Consider the following 22,764-nt stretch of genomic DNA (forward strand, 5'->3'; position numbering starts at 1 on the left):
GTAAACTACAATTACTCTTCTCTTTTTACACTGTTCTTTATAGCTTTATTAACTCACACTTGCTTTTACATGATTTCATATCTTCATTTGCAGGCTCTATGCAGTAAAAGTTTATTTTACGACATTTGTTGGCAGTTTGAAATTGCTTTATGACAGAGACTGCAGCTTTATGGTTATAATGAATGTGCTGCATCCACATTTTGATAACAGTGGTGATTCTAGCACCTCATAAACCATGCTGACAGTTTTACAGGCTTTCCTGTGGATTTAAAGGTGTCAGAGAGAGAGCTCCAAAAAACAAGCTGTCATTTCGGGCACCCAGCCAGGCTATGGCTGCTTCCCAAATGGCACCCTATTACCTTTGTAGTGCACTCCTTTTGACAAGGGCACATAGGGCTCTGGTTAAAAATAGTGCACTATGTAGGGAATAGGGTAACATTTGGGACACAATCTATGCCACAACGAGTGGGGACATACTCAAAACAAAATTATGCTTTTGCCAGCATATTGATTGGACCAATGAGGATCCAATAGGGCAATGTGTAACCGGCACATTTTGAATCAAACCAATGGGAATCCAACCGCTACGAGTGTGACTGTGAAATCATCCATGGATCACAACCCTTGCCCCTCATATCATCATTCACATATCCACACATCATCAGCCATGAATCATCCGAAAGATCATTAAACAGTAACATATCACTGGGTGGTTAATGACCAGGGAGCAGGGAGGTGACAGGAATGAATACCCAACAGTCAGGAGAGATTAACTCAGGACCAGGATCAATGAAGTCTCAATGGGGAGCATATCATGAGGTCAGAGAGAGAGAGAGAGAGGCGGGGAAAGAGAGAGCGACAACTTCCTAGACAAAATGTTTCACTGTAATAGTAAAGGTGTAAACTTGGCAGTATATTTGACCTCTCAGCTTCCCTATCAAATCTAAAAAGCAGACAACCTAAGAAAATTAACAACATTGATGAAGAATGCAAAAACCTAAAAAAGAAATTGAGAAACCTATCCAACCAAAAACATAGAGACCCAGAAAACCTGAGCCTTCACAATGGTGAATTACTAAAACAATACACAAAATACACTATGGAAAAAGAAGTAACAGCACGTCAGAAATCAGCTCAATGTAACTGAAGAATCCATAGAATCTAACCACTTCTGGGAAAATGTGGCCCTATAACAAAGAACAAACAGCAAAAACATATACGTGATAAAATACAAATCTTAGAATCAACTATTAAAGACTACCAGAACCCACTGGATTCTACAATTACATTGAATGAACTACAGGAGGATTCTACAATTACATTGAATGAACTACAGGACAAAATACAAACCCTTCAACCCAAAAAGGCCTGTGGTGTTGATGGTATCCTAAATGAAATGATAAAATATACAGACTTGAACGTTTTAACATCATCCTCAGCTCTGGCATCTTCCCCAATATTTAGAACCAAGGACTGATCACCCCTATCCACAAAAATGGAGACAAACTTGACCCCAATAACTACCGTGGGATATGCATCAACAGCAACCTTGGGAAAATCCTCTGCATTATCATTAACAGCAGACTTTTACATTTCCTCAGTGAAAACAATGTACTGAGCAAATGTCAAATTGGCTTCTTAGCAAATTACTGTATGGCCAGACCACATATTCAACCTGCACACCCTAATTGACAAACAAACAAAACAAAACAAAGGCAAAGTCTTCTCATGCTTTGTTGATTTCAAAAAAGCTTTTGACTCAATTTGGCATGAGGGTCTGCTATACAAATTGATGAAAAGCAGTGTTGGGAGAAAAACATATGACATTATAAAATCCATGTACACAAACAACAAGTGTGCAGTTAAAAATGGGAAAAAACAAACACATTTCTTTCCACAGGGCCGTGGGGTGAGACAGGGATGCAGCTTGAGCCCCACCTTCTTCAACATATATCAAATCAAATGTTATTTGTCACATACACGTGTTTAGCAGATGTTATAGCAGGTGTAGTGAAATGCTTGTGCTTCTAGCTCCAAAAGTGCAGTAATATCTAACAAGTAATATCTAACAATTTCACAATAATACCTAATACACACAAAAATAGTAAGGAATGGAATTTAAGAAAATATACATATATGGACAAGAAATGAAAGAGCGGCATTGGACTAAGATACAGTAGAATATTATAGAATAGAATGCAGTATATACATATGAGATGAGTAGTGCAAGATATGTAAACATTATTAAAGTGACTAGTGTTCCATTTCTTAAAGTGGCCAGTGATTTCAACAGGCAGCAGCAGCCTCTAATGTGCTAGTGATGGCTATTTAACAGTCTGATGGCCTTGAGATAGAAGCTGTTTTTCATTCTCTCGGTCCCAGCTTTGATGCACCTGTACTGACCTCGCCTTCTGGATGATAGCGGGGTGAACAGGCAGTGGCTTGGGTGGTTGATGTCCTTGATTATCTTTTTGGCCATGCTGTGACATCGGGTGCTGTATGTGTCTTGGAGGGCGGGTAGTTTGCCCCCGATAATGCGTTCGGCAGACCGCACCACCCTCTGGAGAGCCATGCGGTTGCGGGCGGTGCAGTTGCCGTACCAGGTGGTGATAGAGCCCGACAGGATGCTCTCAATTGTGCATCTGTAAAAGTTTGTGAGGGTTTTAGGTGCCAAGCCAAATTTCTTCAGCCTCCTGAGGTTGAAGAGGCTCTGTTGCGCCTTCTTCACCACACTGTCTGCGTGGGTGGACCATTTCAGTTTGTGTACGCCAAGGAAGCTTTCCACCTTCTCCACTGCGGTCCCGTCGGTGTGGATAGGGCGGTGCACCCTCTGCTGTTTCCTGAAGTCCACGATCATCTCCTTTGTTTTGTTGATGTTGAGTGAGAGGTTATTTTCCTGGCACCACACTCCCAGAGCCCTCACCTCCTCCCTGTAGGCGGTCTCATCATTGTTGGTAATCAAGCACACTACTGTTGTGTCGTCTGCAAACTTGATGAATGAGTCGGAGGCGTGCTTGGCCACGCAATCATGGGTCAACATTGAGTAAAGGAGGGGGCTGAGCATGCACCCTTGTGGGGCCCCAGTGTTGAGGATCAGTGAAGTGGAGATGTTGTTTCCAACCTTCCCCTCCTGGGGGCGGCCCGTCAGGAAGTCCAGGACCCAGTTGCACAGGGCGGGGTTCAGACCCAGGGCCTCGAGCTTGATGATGAGCTTGGAGGGTACAATGGTGTTGAATGCTGAGCTATAGTCAATGAACAGCATTCTTACATAGGTATTCCTCTTGTCCAGATGGGATAGGGCAGTGTGCAGTGTGATGGCGATTGCATCGTCTGTGGATCTATTGGGGCGGTAAGCAAATTGAAGTGGGTCTAGGGTGACAGGTAAGGTAGAGGTGATATGATCCTTGACTAGTCTCTCAAAGCACTTCATGATGACAGAGGTGAGTGCTACAGGGCGATAGTCATTTAGTTCAGTTACCTTTGCTTTCTTGGGTACAGGAACAATGGTGGCCATCTTGAAGCATGTGGGAACAGCAGACTAGGAAAGGTAGAGATTGAATATGTCCATAAACACACCAGCCAGCTGGTCTGCGCATGCTCTGAGGACGCGGCTAGGGATGCCGTCTGGGCCGGCAGCCTTGCGGGGGTTAACATGCTTAAATGTCTTAATCACGTCGGCCACGGAGAAGGAGAGGCCACAGTCCTTGGTAGTAGGCCTCGTCAGTGGCACTGTGTTATCCTCAAAGCGGGTGAGAAGGTGTTTAGCTTGTCTGTAAGAGAGACGTCGGTGTTGGAGATATGGCTGGTTTTCCTTTTGTAGTCCGTGATTTTCTGTAGACCTTGCCACATACGTCTCATGTCTGAGCTGTTGAATTGCGACTCCACTTTGTCTCTATACTGATGTTTTGCCAGTTTAATTGCCTTGCGGAGTGAGTAGCTACACTGTTTGTATTCTGCCATATTCCCAGTCACCTTGCCATGGTTGAATGCGGTGGTTCGTGCTTTCATATTGGCGTGAATGCTGCCATCTAGCCACGGTTTCTGGTTAGAGTAGGTTTTAATATTCACAGTGGGCACAACATCACCTATACACTTCCTGATAAACTCAGTCACCGTTTCAGTGTATTCGTCTAAATTATTTTTGGAAGCTACCCGGAACATATCCCAGTCCGCATGATCAAAACAATCCTGAAGCGTGGATTCCGATTGTTCAGACAAGTGTTGCATAGTCCTTAGCACGGGTATTTCCTGTTTGAGTTTCTGCCTATTGGAAGGGAGGAGCAAAATGGAGTCGTGGTCAGATTTGCCGGAAGTTCGAATAGCAATGGCCGAGGATTTTGGCAGCATGAGTACAACAGTCGATATGTTGATAGAACTTCGGCAGCCTAGTCCTCAAATTTGCTTTGTTAAAATCCCCGGCTACAATAAATGCAGTCTCAGGATATGTGGTTTCCAGTTTGCATAAAGTCCAGTGAAGTTCTTTGAGGGCCGTCGTGGTATCGGCTTGACGGGGGATATACACGGCCGTGACTATAACCGAAGAAAATTATATTGGGAGATAATACGGTCAGCATTTGATTGTGAGATATTCTAGGTCGGGTGAACAAAAGGACTTGAGTTCCTGTATGTTACTACAATTACAACATGAGTCGTTAATCATGAAACACAAACCTCCGACCTTCTGCTTCCAGAGAGATATGTATTCCTGTCTGCGCGATGAACTGAGAACACCTCTGGCTGGACCGATTTTGACAGAATATCCCAAGAGAGCCATGTTTCCGTGAAACAAAGTTAGTTACAGGCCTTGATATCTCTCTGGAAAGAAATCCTTGCCTGGAGTTCGTCGATCCTGTTAACCAAAGACTGAACATTAGCGAGTAGTATACTTGGAAGCGGTGGGTGGTGTGCGCGCCTCCTAAGTCGAACCAGCAGGCCGCTCCGAGTGCCTCTCCTCCACCGGTGATGTTTTGGGTCAGCCGCTGGAATCAGTTCAGTTGCCCTGGGGAGAGCAAACAAAGGATCTGCTTCGGGAAAGTCGTATTGCTGGTCGTAATGCTGGTGAGTTACCGCCGCTCTGATATCCAATCATTTTTCCCGGCTGTATGTAATGATACAAAACACTTACTGAGCTAATAATGTAAAAATAATACATTAAAAAACAAAATACTGCAAAGATTCCTAAGAGCTAGTTGCGAGGCCGCCATCTTCGTCGCCGCCAGGTTAACCATATACAGTTGAAGTCGGAAGTTTACATACACTTAGGTTGGAGTCATTAAAACTAGTTTTTCAACCACTCCACACATTTTTTGTTAACAAACTATAGTTTTGGCCAGTCGGTTAGGACATCTACTTTGTGCATGACACAAGTAATTTTTCCAACAATTGTTTACAGACAGATTATTTCACTTACAATTCACTGTATCACAATTCCAGTGGGTCAGAAGTTTACATACACTAAGTTGACTGTGCCTTTAAACAGCTTGGAAAATTCCAGAAAATGATGTCATGGCTTTAGAAGCTTCTGATAGGCTAATTTACATAATTTGAGTCAATTGGAGGTGTACCTGTGGATGTATTTCAAGGCCTACCTTCAAACTCGGTGCCTCTTTGCTTGACATCATGGGAAAATCAAAAGAAATCAAGACCTCCGATCAACCACATGCCTGGTTCAGACATGATGAAGGTACCACGTTCATCTGTACAAACAATAGTACGCAAGTATAAACACCATGGGACCACGCAGCCGTCATACCGCTCAGGAAGGAGACGCGTTCCGTCTCCTCGAGATGAACGTACTTTGGTGCAAATCAATCCCAGAACAACAGCAAAGGACCTTGTGAAGATGCTGGAGGAAACAGGTACAAAAGTATCTATATCCACAGTAAAACAAGTCCTATATCGACATAACCTGAAAGGCCGCTCAGCAAAGGAAGAAGCCACTGCTCCAAAACAGCCATAAAAAAGCCAGACTACGGTTTGCAACTGCACATGGGGACAAAGATCGTACTTTTTTGAGAAATGTCCTCTGGTCTGATGAAACAAAAATAGAACTGTTTGGCCATAATGACCATCATTATGTTTGGAGGAAAAAGGTGGTTACTTGCAAGCCGAAGAACACCGACCCAACCGTGACGCACGGGGGTGGCAGCATCATGCTGTGGAGGTGCTTTGTTGCAGGAGGGACTGGTGCACTTCATGGTGGCAAGGCATATGAACTAACAGGTTATAGAGCAGATAGAGAATTGCAACGCAATTATCACAACACATAGGTTGTAATATGGCTTTTTTTCCCTGGTTTGGCTTCCCCAGTGATTTTACCCACGCACCGCTACTGTCTATGACATGGCCTGCAGGCAGGATGGTGGCTGCTGACTGACTGCCTCCATGGCCTCATAAATACAGCTGATTGTGGGTTTGTGGGTCAGACTTAATCAAACAAGAATACTGCAGGTACACTCCTGTTGACACACACAGCTTAGGAGGCACACACGCACACACACACACATGCATGGACACGCACGTAAAGCAAGCAGACACACACATTAAAATAAAGTGTCTCTTACCACCATGCCTGTCTTCAATAATAGATAGTGTACTGTCTGAGTGACATCTGCAGCGTGCATCAGGTTATGGTAGGGATTCTTATGTTTGCTGTAGCCCACCTCCAAGGCTTCCACAAAGGACACCAGTGCAGAGATAGGGATCTGAACAACAAACAAAAACAACAGAGCTCAGACAGTGACCTGAGGGAAATCTCTCATTCTGGCTCTTACACAGATTGGCTTTTCTCAGCTAAAAAGTTCCTTTGTCTCATCGCCTCCTGTCCTTCATTGTAGTGATCTGAAATAGTTGACTAGCCTAATGATGAGCTTCCACCATATTGTTTTCACCAAGTCTTTTCCAATCAGTGAAGATGAAGGGGAAGAGGAGAGAATATTTGTATTTAAGCAATTGATTCCCTAGTCGTACAACCTCTGAGACCTTCTGATTCAATGGAATTAAAATAGACTTAAAAGAACATCACTCATCGATGCCTACGGGGGGTAGATAAGGGAGTGGGAGAGAATGAGATGTGGTCCTTTTCTGATCAGCTTACCTTGAAGCGATTGATGAGGTCATATCTTGTGAGGAGCTCATAGAATATGAATTTCAACGCGTGGTCCCCACTCGCGTCATTCAGGGCAAACACGTCAAAAGACCACATGTCCACGTGCTGCGAAAGAGAGGGAGTCATTGTCAGAACAAGTATTGAAAGACTACATTTGAATCTGAATGTGTCTGTAAGGCAAATAATTGAGGAGGAGCAGGGAGGGGTATCTTCTAAAATGAAAATGGTGTGCATCTGAGTCTCAAACATTTTATTTTCCTTTATATTGCTATACATTGCTTATATTCAAGTATTATTTCATTGAATTTAGGTGATCAATAAATTCACTTTATTGAAAGCCTGCATGACCATTTGAAAACCATAGAGCAGTAAGCATGTTTTTACATCAGACGTTATTTCTAGTTTGTTTGATGATACAGTATGTTACATGAATTTAAAGCCAGGCGCTATTAGGAGTCATAATAGGAACCTCAGTAATAATGAACAAGAACAGAATCCCCATGTACATCTAGAGGTGAGTTATTGATATGATTATTCTCTCTCTACCTTACTCCCCCCTTCTCTCGCCATACCTCCCCATTCTCTCTCTCTCCCTCTCTCTCCCCCATTCTCTCTCTCTCCCTCTCTCCCCCATTCTCTCTCTCTCCCTCACTCCCCCTTCTCTCTCTCTCATTCTCTCTCTCTCATTCTCTATACAACTTCCTCCCTCCCTCCCTCCCTCTCTCTCTCTTTCCAACAAAGTTCTGTGGAGTTCTTCTGACATGTCTGGTGCAGGGGCCATTTGAATTACAACACATTAAAGATTTAAATCTTTAAATTGGAAGTTTTCGCCTGCTCTCCATCTCTGTCTCCCGCCACTGGCTTACACAGCCTGCGGGCATACTGAAAGAGAGAGATGGAAATGGAGAGAGAAAGAGGGATGAGGTGGAGAGAGAGAGAAAGAAAGAGGAAGAGAGCGGGCTCAGAGATGACTAAGCCAAGTTCTCCAGTCTCTGTGTGAATCAACCAATGACAGGTCAGGACAGCAGGATGACTACAGAAGGAACGGGGGTAAGTAGCCCACAGAGCTTTTCATTTCAACACTGTGTTATTTAGCGGTTTTAGAGGAGAATACGAAGAAAATAGCTTTGTGAGATAGCTGGAGGAAATCTAATAGCAGTCAAGCCAGGATTCATAAGGTGAGGCATGATGATATCACAGCATCGGTAAGGATTGTTGTCAGCCAGGGGCGGCCTGGGACAAGAATTAGGCCCTGGCATTTTATCCACATCAGCCCACATCACTGCACGTGCTGCCCACTCTGTCAAAACCAGGACAGTAACCAGGACACACATGATTACTCATTACAGGACAGACATTCAATAGTAAAAATACATTGTATTTTTGTCAAATGCTGCTTTTACCCTTGTGTGTTCTGGCATCGGAGGAGAATGGCTTGAAATTAATGCATGCAGCCTGTATGTACTGTGATTCTACACATATATATTCCATCATATACTGTGTATGTGAGGGCCTATTTGAAGGAAATAGGGTGAGGTTGTGAATGATGTATGGTTATATCTTGGTTGCCCCTGCTTGGGGTGGCGGGGAAGGAGGGCCAGGCCTGGTATATCGCAGGCCTGGCCCTCCCTCCCCGCCACCCCATTGGCACATCTCAGACTTCCCCTGCCTCGTTGGCCTATTGCCGTCCTTGCCAGGTCGCGATTCTTAATACCTTGAGCACCGTGATCACGCTGGGCGGATAGCTTAATCCCACCATGTTGGACGTCCGGCGGTACATCCTGTCAGGGAGAGATAACACACACGCATGCACACACACACACACACACACACGCCCATGCACACAATGTTAGGACACCCAGAGACCCAAGGACCACTGATTGGTGGAGGTGGACGGGGGGAGATGGCTAGTGGTATTACCATTTCAAGGGTAAGGGGAGGATGGTTCTGGGGGAAATACCTCACAACAGGGATGTGATGGGTGACCTTCCCAATGCTTATCATCTAGGCTGGGGTTTACGCTTCTACTGTGAGACTGATACATACCGTATGCTATCAAATAAACCCACCCAGGGCTTGGCCAGAGATTGCTGGATGCACACACTTTCATGTAGGGTTCTTTATGATAAGGCATTCTCTACAGGACAAAATTACTTTGATGGCTCCATTGACAGTAGGGAAAAATATGGAACTCCTGTCCATTAAAGGGATACTTCAGGATTTTGGCAATGAGGCCCTTAATCTACTTCCCCAGAGGCATATGAACTGGATACCATTTTTATGTATCTATGTCCAGTATGAAGGAAGTTAGAGGTAGTTTCGCGAGCCAATGCTAACTAGCATTAGCGCAATGACTGGAAGTCTATGGGTAACTGCTAGCATGAGATAATCTTGGGACCCAGAAACAAATCTTAAATGCAAGCTACTTGATTTGATGCTGTGGGCTGTTATTGTTAACAGTCTGTCGCGAGAGACTAACAGGGAGATGAATGTGGTATATCCTAGTTCAGTATGAAATACACAGACCATATACACTACATGGCCAATAGTATGTGGACACCCCTTCAAATGAGTGGATTTGGCTATTTCAGCCACACCCGTTTCTGACAGGTGTATAAAATCGAGCACACAGCATTGCAATCTCCATAGACAAACATTGGCAGTAAAATGGCCTTACTGAAGAGCTCATTGACTTTCAACGTGGCACCTTCATAGGATGCCACCTTTCCAACAAGTCAGTTTGTTACATTTCTGACCTGCTAGAGCTGCCCCGGTTAACTGTAAGTGCTGTTATTGTGAAGTGGAAACATCTAGGAGCAACAACGGCTCAGCCGCGAAGTGGTAGGCCACACAAGCTCACAGAACAGGACCGCCGAGTGATGAAGCGCGTAGCACGTAAAAATTCACTCTCTACCAAATTCCAAAATGCCTCTGGAAGCAACGTCAGCACAATAACTGTTCTTCGGGAGCTGCCGAGCAGCCGCACACAAGCCTAAGATCACTATGCACAATGCCAAGAGTTGGCTAGAGTGGTGTAAAGCTCGCCGGCATTGGTGTCTGGAGCAGTGGAAACGCATTCTCTAGAGGGATGAATCACGCTTCACCATCTGGCAGTCCGATGGATGAATCTGGGTTTGGCGGATGCCAGGAGAACGATACCTGCCCGAATGCATAGTGTGAACTGTAAAGTTTGGTGGAGGAGGAATAATGGTCTGAGGCTGTTTTTTATTATTCAGGCTCCTTAGTTCCAGTGAAGAATGACATTCTAGACGATTCTGTGCTTGCAACTTTGTGGCAACAGTTTCGGGAAGGCCCTTTCCTGTTTCAGCAAGACATTGCCCCCGTGCACAAAGCAAGGTCCATAGAGAAATCATTTGTCGAGATCGGTGTGGAAGAACTTGACTAGCCTGCACAGAGCCCTGACCTCAAACCCATCGAACACCTTTAGGATTAATTGGAACACCGACTGCGAGCCAGGCCTAATTTCCCAACATCAGTGCCCGATCTCACTAATGTTCTTGTGGCTGAATGGAAGCAAGACCCCGCAGCAATGTTCCAACATCTAGTGGCAAGCCTTCCCAGAAGACTGGAGGATGTTATAGCATCAGAGGGGGGACCAACTCCATATTATTGGCCATGAATTTGCAATGAGATGTTCGACGAGCAGGTGTCCACATACTTTTGGCAGTGTAGTGAATTTGTAGGACAATCAACCTCTTCACAAATACACTGACAGTGTGTTACTGTCAGTGCTGATCTCCCAGTTTAGTAAGAAACATACTACATGTTCGGAGGACATTGTAGGACAAACTAACCTCTCAACAAATATCCCAGCCTGCACTGCGTGTACGATGCTGCGGAAGCGCGGTTTCTCTTCGGTCCGGCGCAGCATCAGACCCATCTGACGCGTGAAGGTGGAGGCAAGCCAATCACGCACCTCCGACGGCACCGAGTCCGACTGGATGTCACTGAGCTCATCCTCCGTGTCCACCAACCGTCTGCAGAGAGGGACGGACACATGCACACACACATATATGCGCAGATACGTGCATGCATGGATGCACAAGTATGCATTTATGCATGTACACACACGCACAAACGCGTGCACACACACACACACACACACACACACACAGAGCAGGGCCCATCTCTTCTCATCAATAATATTTCAATCAAGTTAAAATAACTACTTTGTTTTGAGCACTTGATAAGGTTTTTCATTAAAACCCAATTCTGCTCTCTTTCTCTCTAACAAATATGTGTAGACAGAGGAGGGAGAGTGAGAGAGAGAGGGGAATACAGAGCGAGAGAGAGAGACAGAGAGAGGGAGAGGGAGAGAGAGACAGAGAGAGGGAGAGGGAGAGATAGACAGAGAGAGGGAGAGGGAGGTAGAGAGAGAGAGCGGGAGAGAGAGAGAGAGAGAGAGAGAGAGAGAGAGAGAAGAAAGAGACCTTACTGAAAAACCATGTGATGATATTTCACATTAAGTTTCACATGTGGATTTTCATGTGATCACATAACCTTTCACAAATCATGTGAAACCATGTGGTTTTGGAACACTTCACATGTGATGATATTTCACATGAAATTTCACATTTATATTTTTCACATGATATTTCACAGGTGATAAAAAATTTAACATTCATTAGGATGTCCCCGGAATGTCACGCGGTCGCAGTGTTTTCAATTTACATATTTGACACACATGATTACATTGTTTATGTTTATTTATACTGTAATTATTATTCAACATGTCCTCACTTGGGATTTGAATTCACAACCATTGCATTCCAATCTTGTTGCTACGTCACCATGTCGGTGTCAATAACTGATTTCACCTGTATTCCTACACTTTGGTCAAAACTACAAATTGCTGAAATAAGTAAATGAAATCAATGATGAGAGAATAGTCATATTATCTGATAACTAAAATAGCAGTGCAGATGGCACTATTTTGCTAAGTGCAGAGATGTATTATAGGTATTGAATCTGTAGGAGACTTCTGAAAATGCTACAGACTTTGTGGCGCATTAGAAAGACCAGCGTACCCCAAATCCAGAGGTTGTGAGTTTAAATCCCAAGTGGAGTCATATTGGAAAGTCAGCTCTAAGTCATCATGTCAAATGTAATCATATTGATTAAAGATGTTTACACTATTTTAGTTTAACAGCGTACCACTTACCTTAAAATACCCATACCTTTCATTACTTCCCTTCCCAAAAAACACATGTGAAATGTACAGTTTCCCGTGTGAAAATCGCATTTCACATGTGAAATCACATTTTCACATGTGAAATAGTTGTTTTCCCATGTTGAGCTGAAACTTTCACATGTGAAAACAAAAGAGACATGTGAGGTCAATTGCTCACATGTGAAACCATATGATTACATGTATTAAATTAGAGTTCACATGTTAACACCACCTTTTCCCATGTCAGGAGAATAACATGTTTTAGAACTTTCACATGTGAAAACCTAAATCTCACATGTGGAATTGCATTTTCATGTGAACAACTTTCACATGTGAAAATTGAATTTGCACTTTCACATTCAAAAACATTCACATGTGAAAATCTAATTTGCAGTTTTACATGTGAAAAATGTTCAAATGTTGTCACGTGTAGTTTCATGGTATCACTTGTTGAAATTCTGATCATGTTTTCACGTGCTCATTGTTTTCACATGTGTAGTTTCATGTTGCTTTTACATGTTGTCACATGTTATCACATTCATTTCACATAAGATCACATTCATGTGGTTTTTCCATAAGGGAGAGAGAAAGTGCAGGAGAGTAAGCGAGAGATGGGGAGAGAGACAGACAGAGAGAGAGAGAGAGAGAGAGAGAGAGAGAGAGAGAGAGAGAGAGAGAGAGACAGAGAGAGAGAGAGAGAGAGAGAGAGAGAGAGAGAGACAGACAGAGAGAGAGAGAGAGAGAGAGAGAGAGAGAGAGAGAGTGAGAGAGAATAACATTCTGTAGGACAGAACATTTTGAGAAATAACTAATAATAATAATAATAGTTCACACAGAATATGTCAGATACTGTATGTAATATGTATAGTGGAATTGACCAATCTACTGTACTGTTGTGCCCATGATAAGGTATCCATACCGTGTCTCCTCGATGTACACAGACTCCAGGACTGAGGCTGCATACTCCAAGTTCTTCTTGAGGTCGACGACGGACGCCTCTCCTCGTTCCAACTGTTTCACCAAGCATCGCAACCTGGAGAAAGGGAACAAAAACACATCTCATGAGTTCTCATGCTTCTACAGTTGCAGGCATTAAAAGTTAGATCGTGCCACCGTATTGGCAGAACAATTGCCGCAATGTGTGTGCTTTTATGCATGTGTTATTATGCGTGGCTTATTTTTACAATTTAAGTGGACTTGTAAAACCACACACTACCCTGAAAAATAGCAATCTATTCAGGCCATAATGACTATATAAAAAAAAAACTGTTGTACTGAAAGTAGGGCAGAATAAAAATAAAAATATCATTGGATCATTGGATAATCCTATTGGTTATGCTAAAGTTAGCTAGACATTTAGACAGTCACCTGGTACACCTCCATATCACACCCACCAATGGCACAGAGACAGCATCCTCACTACTAGCCCTGTGCTAACTATGTTTGTAATATATTAACAAAACGTGATTAAACAATGAATTAACGTGTTTGACACCTTATTGAGGAGGGATGTGAAGGTTCGAGTAACTGGTAGATGAACAGAATATTTGGTCAAGTCAAATTAAAAAGGAAGGATGTGAGGTTAACTAAGGAGAGAGGAAGCTATTCAGCTGTGTATTCATGCATGCCACACTGTTGGCTGGACATGCAGTATGACACACACAGATCTAACAGCCAATAGAGGACTGCTAGCCAAAGCCCACTCTGCCAGAGTCTAAACCCCAGCAATCACAATCCCCTTAAAGAGCCAGCCCAGTCTGCCCTGATACAACCTGCCATAGCTGCTTTCAGATGGCACAAATGCCCAAGTCACAGTCCATTTGTACAGATGTCGGCTTAAGCTGAAATCACCGTTAACCATCAACCGCAGTGTAAAGGTCATTTTTTCTGCATTTGTTTGAATCCTGGTCTCTTTCCAACAACTCCTAACGCTGTTGTGGTGGCTGAACTCTAAGCTATTTGATATGCAAGTCAAATTAGATAATTGTGAATAATATTGGAAAACTAACGGACAATAGAGCAGAGAGCTGCAGGGGTATTTCAAAATCCCCTTTAATCAGAATGCCCAGCCAAGGACACTGAGGTCAGAGGATACATTACTCCCTCCCAATCACTGATCACCTCATCAAAACATTATCGTAACTATCATATGATTACACAGGATGATTGACAGATTGTTGTTATGGCGTTAGAGGTCTTCACTGTCATCGCTACAATCCCCAGGTCCTCTGAGATGATTTGTAGTCTTTCTCATACTCGTGGACTACACAGGCTTGTGAACTGGCACGTAGACAGGGGAAAACACTAGGAAGACACACACACACACACACACACACACACATACACACACCAGCTGACATGACAGAAAAAAATTGCCTGGATAAAGAAAAAATGAAATTGGAACTACAAAGAGCAAACAGTGATAATCGTGCTGCAAACAAAGCCCAATAAACAGCAGCTCAGGTCCAAAGCAGAGAGCTGATTGGTATTTACAGGAGTACCACCTGGGACAGCAGTATGTGACACTGTAATAACTCTTCCTAGCTAGACTAAAGATTAGCTCCTGCTAATAACTCTCACCTCTACACACCTCTGCTTGATCATTGCACTGGCTGTGTGTGTGTGTGTGTGTGTCTGAATACATGACCATGTTGTGTATCTATTTCTTTATGTGAAATGTGATTGTGAATATGGGTGAGACTTTTTAAATGCATTCTGTACTGTCTGTGCAGTGTATAGGTGTGTGTTTGTACTGTATATGAGTGTCTACAGGCTAGTCTCATGGACTAGACGTAACATAATACCAGTAAATCCGGGACACTCCATTTAGTATTAAATATTACGTTTAGTATGGTTACATAAGACAAAAGGTTACTTAAGGCAAAAATGAAAGCAGGGTGGTTGGTCGGGGTGGATGGGTCAACGTATAACTTGAATGTTTAGCAACCCAAAGGTTGAGTGTCCGAATCTCATCACAGACAACTTTAGCATTTTAGCTAATTAGCAACTTTGCAACTACTTACTACTTTTTAGCTACTTTACAACTACTTACCAGATTATCTAATCATTTAACCTAACTCCTAACACTAACCTTAACCTTAACTCTAACGTTAGATTTAGCCACCTAGCCACCTAGCTAACGTTGGCCACAACAAATTGGAATTCGTAACATATCATACCTATTCCAAATTCGTAACATATCATACGAATTGTAATTCATAACATATCATACGAACTGTAATTCGTAAGATATCATACCAGTTGTAATTTGTAATTTGTAACATATCAGATGAAAATTAATACATACCATAGCAAACCTAACATATTATACTAATTTGAGTGTCCCAGATGTTATGTCTGCCCCTAAGTCCAGGTTGGTGTGTATCTGTGCTGTGTTGACAGCCGGTCTTTTGACATAGTCAGTGTCACTCATTTGTAGTCACACTCATAATAAGTATGACACAATGTCACAAGTGTAAGGGTTTATATGTCAGCTCTGGTGATGAAAGCAGAATTTGTGTGTGTGTGCACGTTTAGGCTTGAATGTGTGACAGTGCGAGTGCATCAGAGTGTAATTGTGGGTAAAAGTGTCTGTGTGTAAATGCGTGACTAATATGTGAGCACATGAGCACAATGTGTGTTTTAAGTGTGTGTGTATGCGAACATATGTGTGTGTGTGTGTGTGTGTGTTTGTTCGGGAGTGTGTGGGTCACACATGGGGACAGGTTTGACCCAAATCTTCCCACAGCTGCTAGGGCCACACAAGGTACAAACAGACGGGGGAGAGAGATGATGGGTGAAATCACAAAAGCACTTCTCCATGGATTTAACTGTGTTGTTATTCACTTCTCCTGCCATTACAGGAGAGGAAACCAAGAGCGAGATTTTAACCTATAATTCCTAGTCATTACACTCATATTTGATCTAGGGTTAAATAAGGTAGCTCTTGTGGCAGAATTATCAATAATGTCACAGTAATATGTTATGATAAGCCTTTTAGCAAATAAGGCACATATATCTAGCTGAAAATACATGAATTGCCCTATTCACTGTTCCGTAGAAAAACACTTCAAGCTCAATTTGCTGTAATGGGTCAAGTCCATAATAGGTTGACTGAACGACCTACTGTTAGAGAACCTGACTCCCAGACACAGTCTACGTTTGAATCCATTTTACCCCCGGAGCACGGTGGAGATTGGAGAACAGAGCAACAGAAACCATGACACCATAGACTCTCCAGTTCTTTCTTAGTAACATGAAACAGTCTGAGGTCTATCAAATAACTCCACTCTGTTCTGGATGGGCCACGGAACATGCACACGCGCACACACCGACAAAATTATTTTGACCAGTCATCATCTTAATATACTCTTCTTTACCCTGGTGGAAAAAGTCTACCGGTTTTATAATTTTACCGTTAATAAAATTCCCCCACTCTGTTTTAAAAAGGAGAACAAGGTCGAAACATAAAGGAAAAACGGCATGGTGTTTTAATGATGTTATCGAAATCAGCCAAGCGTCAAAAACCTGCCTTTCCCTCTATCTCTCAGAGGATTCCCGTCTGCTCTCTAGCAGACAAACACATAATCAATGAGTCACGTCAATGTCATCCCATTAAAGGATTACAGCTTACCAGAAGCCTCTCTGATTGGGAATGATAAGAGGGGAAATTAGACAGAAAAGGCAAAAGGCAATAACTACAGAGGATCCTGCAAGTGAACAATAACATGACCTTTCAATAGTGAGAAGGGTTATCATATGAATATGTATTCATAATATATTATTGTACCTCATCACTAGTCATAGACACCTGTTCTGGGTACTATGGACGCGTCTCAAATGGCACTCTATTACTTTCAGCCAGATCAATCGAGATCCAAGGCGATATTCGACGTTCGTCCAGGTCCCCATGACATTGTGAGATGAAATCAAAACAGGCCACTAGGGGCAACTGTGAGCTCTATTACCATCAAGTAGGGTTGTGGATGGGGATGGCGGATGGGCGTAAGCCGCAAGCTATGGCTCAGAGGGTTGTTTGAATTTTTGTTCCGTGAGCTGCGAGCTCCGGCTCCAAGGATCACATGTTCAATCCCAGTGCTAGGCACTCGTCTTTATTTGGATTGTTTTAACCCTATCCCAAACCTTAACCCTTACCTTAACCATTCAGAATGAATGCCTAAACCTAACTGTCAAAATGTTACATTTATCGCCCCCACACACACGTTCCATTAGAAATCAAAGGAATAGTTAAAGGTCCAGCACAGTGATCCTATTTCCCAAGTAAAAATAGCCTTTGAATGACCAAAACATCATCCATAATATTGTTACGCTATTAAACAGCTCAGAATTGAAGAAATTGTACATTTTCTCTCATCTCTAACTATCAGGAAGCCTGAAAGAACAGGCTGAGTAGGTGGGAGCTCATGAGCTCGCCTTGACTGACAGCTCTTTGAAACGCCCTTGTGGTCATTCCCAGGTTACAAGGTAAACAATGGGCCACATGTCATTGACGTAAGGCATAATCAATGAGGGGCTATGATTTCTATGGAAAATAATGAATGACGTGGAAGGTGTGTTCCACAACACGCTAGCAAAGTGGAACTGACCTTCCACGGAGTTGCATTATTTTTCAGAGAACACATAGGGCCCTGAGTTGATTATTCCTTTTATACCATGGCTATAATTTAAAACATTTCCCACTAGAAATGTGTTCATTTGCCAGTAGAAATGTGTTCAACATCCACGGAAGTAGCTAGAAAGTTTATAAATAACTATAGTAGTTGCCGTGGTAACCAAACAAACAGACTTGCTAGTTTAGCTAACCGAACCATCAGTCCTAGCTTGCTATAATGAAAATCGAATTTAACAATGACAATAATGTTTTCATTTCTACTTTTGCTTCCAAAAGCAGCTCAAACAGAACATGTAAGAATTAAGTATTGCCATTGAATTCTACTGTGCTGATATACCGTGCGTTAAATGGAAATAGTGCACGCTCTAGAATGCCCTTCGAGACAATCAGAAACGAGTATTCAACAATGCCATGGTATAAGTAAGGGATAATCAACTAGGGGCTATGCGTTTTATGGAAAATAATGAACGATGTGGAACGTGTGTTTCACGACGCGCTAGCGGAAGGGAACTGACCTTCCACAGAGTTGCATTATTTTCCAGAGAACGCATTTTCCAGAGCCCCGAGTTGATTATCCCTTTTATAACGCTCTAGAATGCCCTTCAAGCCAATCAGATACGAGTATTCAACAATGCCATGGTATTAGACAAGGTAAACAATGGGCCACATGTCATTCCAAGCCTAAATAGTATGCCTCAACCCATTTTCTCTGCAAAATTATCTCATGGTCAACAGAGCATGTGGTCTTCTGTAGCTCAATTGGTAGAGCATGGCGCTTGTAACGCCAGGGTAGTGGGTTCGATCCCCGGGACCACCCATACGTAAAAATGTATGCACACATGACTGTAAGTCGCTTTGGAAAAAAAGCGTCTGCTAAATGGCATATTATTATGGACTGTTGGATATCAGACAAACAGCAGCAATACACAATTGTATTTCTATTGTTTGTAACTAATTACAGAATTATGTTCACTGATACACTTCTTCACAATAATTAGTAAAGCCTGAGTCACTTAGAAGCTTAGACATAAGGGAATATACATGAAAACAGCATACAATAAGTGTACTGGACAATTTATTGGTGCCACTGCATTAGCATTATAAATGACAATATGTTCAGAATTGTACAGTATGTATTGATCAGACATTTATTTGACCAGGCATTTACAATAGGCCAGCATTGATCAACATGAACACTCATGAAAAATAAAGGTGAGAAATAAGAGACATAATTTGACATAAAAACAATTATTAGAGCCATAAGCAATAAGCCTAATATAGGCACCACAGTGTGCAGGACCCATTGATTCGTACAATTTGTAAAGCTCATCTAACGTCCGAATGCTTGAAAATACTATACAAAGTAACAAAATGTGATATCATATCATGTAAAAGTGAATTACTTAGGCTTTAGGAAATTCAACCAACTACAGAGATTGATGGGGAGGGGAGTGGGAGACGAGGGGGACCCATGTACCCCGCTTCAATCAAGCAGGCTTCAGTCACCCATTTGGCTTCAGTCACCCCCAAGATTGAAGCAGGAGACAAATCCAGATATGGCTTCCTCCTTGTCAGAGCTCTCACACTGGGTAGACAGGGGTCCTGGGAAGGACAGCTCGCACAGCTTCCCCACATACGATGCTGGATCAAGGGTGACCTCGTTGAAGAGGAGATCCAGGAGCCTGTCTACGTAGCCTGTAATGTTTTTGAAAAGGTAAATATTTATTAAATCGGTAGTGAATTTAATTTCCTTTCATTTAATGTTCTGAGTTATGATGCTATCAATTCGATGATGAAGTGATCTACTCATTCTACAATGTGTTTTCTGATTGAAATATGCTATACTTGGTTGTGCACTTCTGTGAAACTTTCAATATTTGTATTTTGAAATTTTGTGTGCCTGAAATGCTCAATTGATGCAATGAATAACAATGACTTACAGTATGTTGGGTCTGTCTTCACAGGCTTCACAGCATATCCCCCTTACTTTGCCTTGGGAAAGCTGATTTTGTATCACCGCATTCCTGCTGCGGTGGTTGCCTGGGTAGCTGTGCAGACAGAATAGATGTTGAATTTTCTAATTATAGCTTGGTGTAATGAGGTGGAAAGTGAAATAATAATATTTGTGTTGGCAGTTCTAAGACATTATGGTAATCGCTTGTAAGAGCCAATCTCAATGATGGTACAGGGTTAGCTTCCTGGCAAGACCTATCGAATGTTCTCCTCAATTGATTAAGCAACTTCACTCGAAATGTGCACTGCAAACGCGTGATATGATCGTAATTTTCAGTGCAGCCTGTCCACCCGAAATGAAAAGCAGCCACTGCTGTCAGGATGTCTTCATCCTTCGGAAAATAGGGTAAGGTTAATTTTACACTATGGCATCCAGTCACAACACAGTGTGCTTTTGCCAGCATGCGGGTAAGTAGCTTGCTATCTAACATTCACACCACAGATGAAAGGTTACCAGTACAGTGCCTTGAAAAAGTATTCATCCCCCTTGGCGTTTTTCCTATTTTGTTGCATTACAACCTGTAATTTAAATGGACTTTTATTTAGATTTCATGTAATGAACATACACAAAATAGTCCAAATTGGTGAAGTGAAATGAAAAAAATAACTTGTTTCAAAAAATTATACAAAATAAATTACAGAAAAGTGGTGCGTGCATATGTATTCACCCCCTTTGCTACGAACCCCCTAAATAAGATCTGGTGCAACCAATTACCTTCAGAAGTCACATAATTAATTAAATAAAGTCCACCTGTGTGCAATCTAAGAGTCACATGATCTCAGTATATATACACCTGTTCTGAAAGGCCCCAGAGTCTGCAACACCACTAAGCAAGGGGCACCACCAAGCAAGCGGCACCATGAAGCTCTCCAAACATGTCAGGGACAAAGTTGTGGAGAAGTACAGATCAGGGTTGGGTTTTAAAAAAATATCTGAAACTTTGAACATCCCACGGAGCACCATTAAATCCATTATTAAAAAATGGAAAGAATATGGCACCACAACAAACCTGCCAAGAGAGGGCCGCCCACCAAAACTCATGGACCAGGCAAGGAGGGCATTAATCAGAGAGGCAACAAAGAACCCAAAGATAACCCTGAAGGAGCTGCAAAGCTCCACAGCGGGGATTGGAGTATCTGTCCATAGGACCACTTTAAGCCTAGCTCTGTGGAAGAAGGTACTCTGGTCAGAAGATGAGACTAAAATTTAGCTTTTTGGCCAAGGAAAACGCTATGTCTGGCGCAAACCCAACACCTCTCATCACCCCAAGAACACCATCCCCACAGTGAAGCATGGTGGTGGCAGCATCATGCTGTGGGGATGTTTTTCATCGGCATGGACTGGGAAACTGGTCAGAATTGACGGAATGATGGATGGCGCTAAATACTGGGAAATTCTTGAGGGAAACCTGTTTCAGTCTTCCAGAGATTTGAGACTGGGACGGAGGTTTACCTTCCAGCAGGACAATGACCTTGAGCATACTGCTAAAGCAACACTCGAGTGATTTAAGGGGAAACATTTAAATGTCTTGGAATGGCCTAATCAAAGCCCAGACCTCAATCCAATTGAGAATCTGTGGTATGACTTAAAGATTGCTGTACACCAGCGGAACCCATCCAACTTGAAGGAGCTGGAGCAGTTTTGCCTTGAAGAATGGGCAAAAACCCCAGTGGCTAGATGTGCCAAGCTTATAGATACATACCCCAAGAGACTTGCAGCTGTAATTGCTGCAAAAGGTGGCTCTACAAAGTATTGACTTTGGGGGAGTGAATAGTTTTTAGTTTGTTTGTCTTATTTCTTGTTTGTTTCACAATAAAAACAATTTTGCTATCTTCAAATGGGTAGGCATGTTGTGTAAATCAAATGATACAAACCCCCAAAAAATCCATTTTAATTCCAGGTTGTAAGGCAACAAAATAGGAAAAATGCCAAGGGGGGTGAATACTTTCGCAAGCCACTGTATCTTTGGTCGTAAATTCTGCTTGAGCTAGCTACTTTGTAAACAAAGTAGGTGCACATGTGATGATGATTTTAAGGCAGTACATATTTAAATTAATTAAGATGATAAGACACTACCATTGGTGTATTACATTTCCGGCTTTATATGACATTGCATAATGCCTGCCTCCTGAATCCAAGTGTTTGACAAAGGGGGAGGGGCCAAGTAACTTTATGATCAAACTGTATCAATGTATCAGCTACAGTCATTGTTCATACTTGGGTACCCTACTTTGAACTGGTTGCATCCAAATATCAACCAATTTGATGAAAAATTATTATTTTCACTGTTCGGGACCTTTAAGATTGATATTCCATTTAGAATGATATGTCAAACATTTGAAATACATTGAGGGAATCAAAACATCTCTGAAAGACTTGTGTTCATTACGGCTGCTCTTTTATGTACAAAACACATGCAAGCACACACACACGCGCGCACGCGCGCACGCGCGCACGCACGCACGCACGCACGCACACACACACACACACACACACACACACACACACACACACACACACACACACACACACACACACACACACACACACAGGTTATTAGACATCTATATACCTACTGTCATCTCACCTCAAGGCATAGGAAAGAAGGAGTATTAAAACTATCATTGTGCTTTGAGTGAAAGAAGAATGCCCACAGATAAGAGAACAAAAACTCTCTCCAGTATATTATCTCTCCACAGTACCCTGGGTGTGTGTGTGTGAGGTCTGTCTCTGATTGTATTTGCAGTGTGTGTGTGTATGTGTGTGTGTGTGTATGTGTGTGTGTGAGTATGAGTGCATGCCTGTGTGTATGCATTTGT

General features: G+C 42.6%; 1 protein-coding gene across 6 annotated transcripts in view; it reads right to left on the reverse strand.

The window, feature by feature from the left end:
• Positions 1-22,764, reverse strand: part of pde1ca (phosphodiesterase 1C, calmodulin-dependent a) — a 98,777-nt gene that overhangs the window by 27,746 nt on the left and 48,267 nt on the right. For all 6 annotated transcript variants that reach the window (XM_041861905.2, XM_041861906.2, XM_041861907.2 and 3 more), the window contains exons 3-7: positions 13,219-13,332; positions 10,924-11,106; positions 8,823-8,889; positions 7,097-7,213; positions 6,564-6,704 (exon numbers count right to left, since the gene is read on the reverse strand). In XM_041861905.2, the coding sequence (XP_041717839.1) occupies positions 6,564-6,704; positions 7,097-7,213; positions 8,823-8,889; positions 10,924-11,106; positions 13,219-13,332 (622 nt within the window). The remainder of the gene's footprint in view (positions 1-6,563; positions 6,705-7,096; positions 7,214-8,822; positions 8,890-10,923; positions 11,107-13,218; positions 13,333-22,764) is intronic.

Source organism: Coregonus clupeaformis, chromosome 34, assembly GCF_020615455.1.
Source record: "Coregonus clupeaformis isolate EN_2021a chromosome 34, ASM2061545v1, whole genome shotgun sequence".
NCBI classification, from domain to species: Eukaryota; Metazoa; Chordata; class Actinopteri; order Salmoniformes; family Salmonidae; genus Coregonus; species Coregonus clupeaformis.